General features: G+C 40.1%; 1 protein-coding gene across 1 annotated transcript in view; it reads left to right on the plus strand.

Annotated features, from left to right (window-relative positions):
- The window catches only part of LOC106878164 (leucine-rich repeat serine/threonine-protein kinase 1), a 97657-nt gene that overhangs the window by 64163 nt on the left and 29346 nt on the right, over positions 1-4148 (plus strand). The window contains exon 31 of the mRNA XM_052973424.1: positions 1373-1624. Within this exon, the coding sequence (XP_052829384.1) occupies positions 1373-1624 (252 nt within the window). The remainder of the gene's footprint in view (positions 1-1372; positions 1625-4148) is intronic.

Below are 4148 nucleotides of genomic sequence, written 5' to 3' on the forward strand. Positions count from 1 at the left end.
TATATATATATATGTGTATATATATATATATATGCTGTTCTATCAGTATTTATGTGTTGAAAAAATATATCTTTCTACTTGTACCAAGTTATTAGTATTTGTGTGTGTATGTGTTTCCCCACCTCTGCTTAACAACCAGTGTTCATTTATCTATGGCCTGGTAACTTAGCAATTGAACAAAAAAGACTGACAGAATAAGTACCAGGCTTAAAACATGTACTTGAGCTGGTATATATATTTTTTTAAACTAAACCCTTCAAGGATGGTGCTCCAGCATGACCAGAGTTCAACGACAGAAAGAAATAAGAGACGGTTTTATGTAAGAATCTGTGGTTAATGTTATGTTTCTAACCTGTTGTAATTAAAGGAAATGTTAAACGTTATAAGCGTCAGTGTGAAATGGAAAAGATAAACAGATCTAATGACAGCCTATTTCTCTTTCCTGATTCAAATTGCTACTTTTAATATTTAATATCATTTTGTGCTGGAAATCTCAAAAGTTAATTAATTTAATAAGAAGTTAGTTACTTTAGTAAATCTCGCCAAATTATTAATTATTTTAATAAATTAACTGAAACTTAAGCAGTGTTGATAGATCAACTGATATATGGACGTGAAAGTGTTAAGCGTTTAATTATGCTTCAGTATGATAAATACAGGATTGCTGTGTGTTTAAGAAGATTGCTTTGCAACCGTGGGATTTTGGGTTCAATCTCACTGCACGGCACCTTGGGCAAATGTCTTCTACTCTGGCTCTGGTCTGACCAATTCTTTGTGGGTGAATTTGGTATATGGAAACAGTTTTGTCTGCCATCCTCCTCATCATCCTCATCATCCTCCTCATCCTCATCTGGATGGTTTGACCAGAGCTGACAAACTGGAGAACTGCACTGGGCTCCAGTCTGGTTAGGGTTAGGGTTTTCTACAGCTGGAAGCCCTTCCTAATGCCAACCACTTTGCAGAATGGGCTGGTAGCTCTCACGTGGCACTGGCATGAGTGTTTTTCTACTCATCCCCTCCCCCCAAATTGCTGCCCTTGTGGAAAAAATTGAAACCCTATTATTAGGAATAATATGTGTGTGTGTGTGGCGGTGGCGGGGTTGAGGTGACTTTATGCCAGGTGTCGAGAGGCTGAAGTATGATAGAAGGACAAGCACAGACTGTAGATGCATTTGTCAAAGATTTAACACACTTTCTGGTCTTGCTTTATAACAATTTCTCTCTGCTTATACTCTCTCTTTTTCTTGCACACTCCACCCCTTCTGCTTCCCTTCACACTTTCTCTCACTCCTCTGCTCTCTCTGACATTTTCTCCCTTTTTCCATCTCCGTCCTGACAACCCTGTTTTTTCCTCTCTTCTCTCTCATTTCAGCCCTGAGAGTTTGCTCTGTATCCAACAGATAATGTTGACTGTCGAACCAGTGTGCAGTCCACTGGACATTCATTATTTAGAACAGAGCAAGAAGATCCTCACCATCTTCACCGATGGCACTGTCATAGCTTGTGAAGCAGAGGTAAGCGAACACAGTCTGAATCTGGAGGAAGAAAATGAAGCTGTGGTGCATACATTGCAACTGCCAAGGAATACAACATTCTCTTCCACAGTTGTTGAAACTAGACATCGGTAAGTGCCAAACATTTATCTCCACCGACATTACAAAAAGAACCCCAAAATAATAAAGGAACTGCCATAAAAGAATCCTGCAGAAACCCAACTTGCTCAGTATGGGCATTCGTTTTTAAGATGGTTTAGTGCAGGGCTGGCCAACTCAAGGCCCTCGGGTTGCATGTGGCCTGCAGACTTTTATCTTGCAGCCTGCTTGATGCTTTTGTGAAATGGGTTTATTTAAACAAACATTTAAAAAATTTTATCAAATGTTAAAGATTGTAAAGAAAAGTAAAAAAGAAAGATACTACTGTTTTTGTGATGATAATATTTCATGTTGAATGAACGATCATTCCTTCATTATTGTAATAATTGTATTTATTGTAATAACATCATGAGAAAGCAAAATGCTTTCAATTCTGTCAGTAGTGACTATTAGTGCATAAAGTATACAAGTGGCCCTCAAAACTTTCTGTGATTAAAATGGCCCGCGATGTAATTGGAGTTGGCCAGGCCTGAAATAGTGTCTCCAGATGTAGTTATCATTATCTCTGTTCTTGCCGCCGTCACTCTCATCATCATTGTGTTGTCATTGCTGTTGTGTTGTTATTGCTGTTGTGTTGTCATCACTGTTGTGTTGTCATCATCGTTGTTGTCATCACCTCTGTGTTGTCATCATTGTTGGTGTTCTGTTTTCACATTGACTCTAATTGAACAAAGCTGTATCAATTGGTTGGAATGCTTGACCTACTAAAAGAAACAACAACCAAATTTCCCTCAGACCTCACTCTCTCTGTCTTCTTTAGAGCTGCTTAGCAAATCTGCCATCTCTTCTCTCCGCCCTTTCTACCACATCTATAATGGCTTCTGTTTCACAGAGCAGGCTGCTCTTGTGCCACTTCTAGTCTGGCTCTTCCAATTCCCCCATATTTCTCTTCTCCTACCATTAGTAATATTGTTTCCACTCTCCTAGACCTCTCACTGGTCTTCTATCTCTTTTATTTCACTTGTCTCTCTTTTATTTCAAAAAAGAAGTACTAACACTTTATATCACTCCTTGCCATACATCACTATACTCTCCCTCTCTACAGTCACTCTGTTATGTATTGTTGTTATGTTTCAGTCTTCTTACTTTCCTTCTCCAGCCTCTTTCCCTCTCTTTCTTCCTTCTCTCTTTCAACTCCAGTCGTTCTTATATGTTATGGACAAACATCCCCTTAAATGCTTCAATCATTTCAGTTTTCTTTTCCACTTTCCACTGAAAGCCTTTTAAACCATGTAACAGCTATAGCTGTCAAGGGGCTGTGAGAGGAGCAAAGAAAGAAGGTAGAGGAGGAGGAGGAGGAGGAAGAAAAGAGCTTGTAATAATCATAGTAGTAGTAGTAGTAGTAGTAGTGGCAACAGTGGTAGCCATAGTTATTGTTTCCTTCAGAAGTGATCAGAAAATCTCCAGTGACCTCCGGAGCAACACACACACGTAGAGAAAAATGTCCTTTTTCTTTTAGAATCACTTTAGGTGTTCTGAGAGCATTTTGAAAAAGCACGGGTCACACCGAGGTCACGCTAAGGTTTCTACAGTGCTAACTGACTGTCATTATTTGATTGAATTTTCTACGCTAAAACACTTAAATATATTGATCTGATTGTGAGATTATTTCATATCTAAATTTAAATTGTAAATGTTGTTCATGTACAAAATTGAATCAATGCAAATGATAAACGGATGAAATCTCTCCAATGTGATGCACTGGTTTCGTAAACTAGCTCGGCCATTTTTCCAACCAGCCATTTCATCTTGGCCCTCCATCCATCCATTCAGATGAATGGATGGACGGACAGACAGATATACAAACATCCATTTATCCATCTATCAATCAAATCATTTATCCAGTGATTCATTCAGCTACTCACTTATCCATCAATCTGTCTGTCTGTCAGTCCATCCATCTCTCACTCTCACTTGCACACTCTCTTTCTCACACTCTCTTTCTCACGCTCTCTCTCTCTCACACTCTCTCTCACATTCTCTTTCCTTGTAACCAATCAGCCCTCTATCTCTTCCTCTCTTCCCTCGCCCATCCATCCATGCTTCCATCCATCTAGTGAGCCACCCATTCACCTATCTATCCATACATCCTTCCACTCACCCACTCAGACTGACTGACTGACTGACAGACAGACAGTCAGTCATTTATCTGCCCATCAATCAAACCATCTAGGCAGTGATTCATCCCGTTAGTCATTCATCTAATCATCCATCCGTCTGCCCATCCATCTATAAGTCTGTCTGTCTGTCTGCCCATTGAATCAACCAATCCTCTAACCTTTCCTCCCCCATCCACCCACCCATTCGTCCTCCTATCCACCCGGTTACCTACCCATCTTACTACTTAAGCATCAAAACTTCCATCCATCAAACCAATCCCTCTATCTTTTCTTTCCGCACCCACCCATCTTCCCACATAGTTACCGACCCTCCCCATCCATCTATCCATCCAAACACCCACCCACCCCATTTATCCACCCATCCTTCCATCATCCA

The sequence above is a fragment of the Octopus bimaculoides genome, chromosome 15, assembly GCF_001194135.2.
Source record: "Octopus bimaculoides isolate UCB-OBI-ISO-001 chromosome 15, ASM119413v2, whole genome shotgun sequence".
Classification (NCBI taxonomy): domain Eukaryota; kingdom Metazoa; phylum Mollusca; class Cephalopoda; order Octopoda; family Octopodidae; genus Octopus; species Octopus bimaculoides.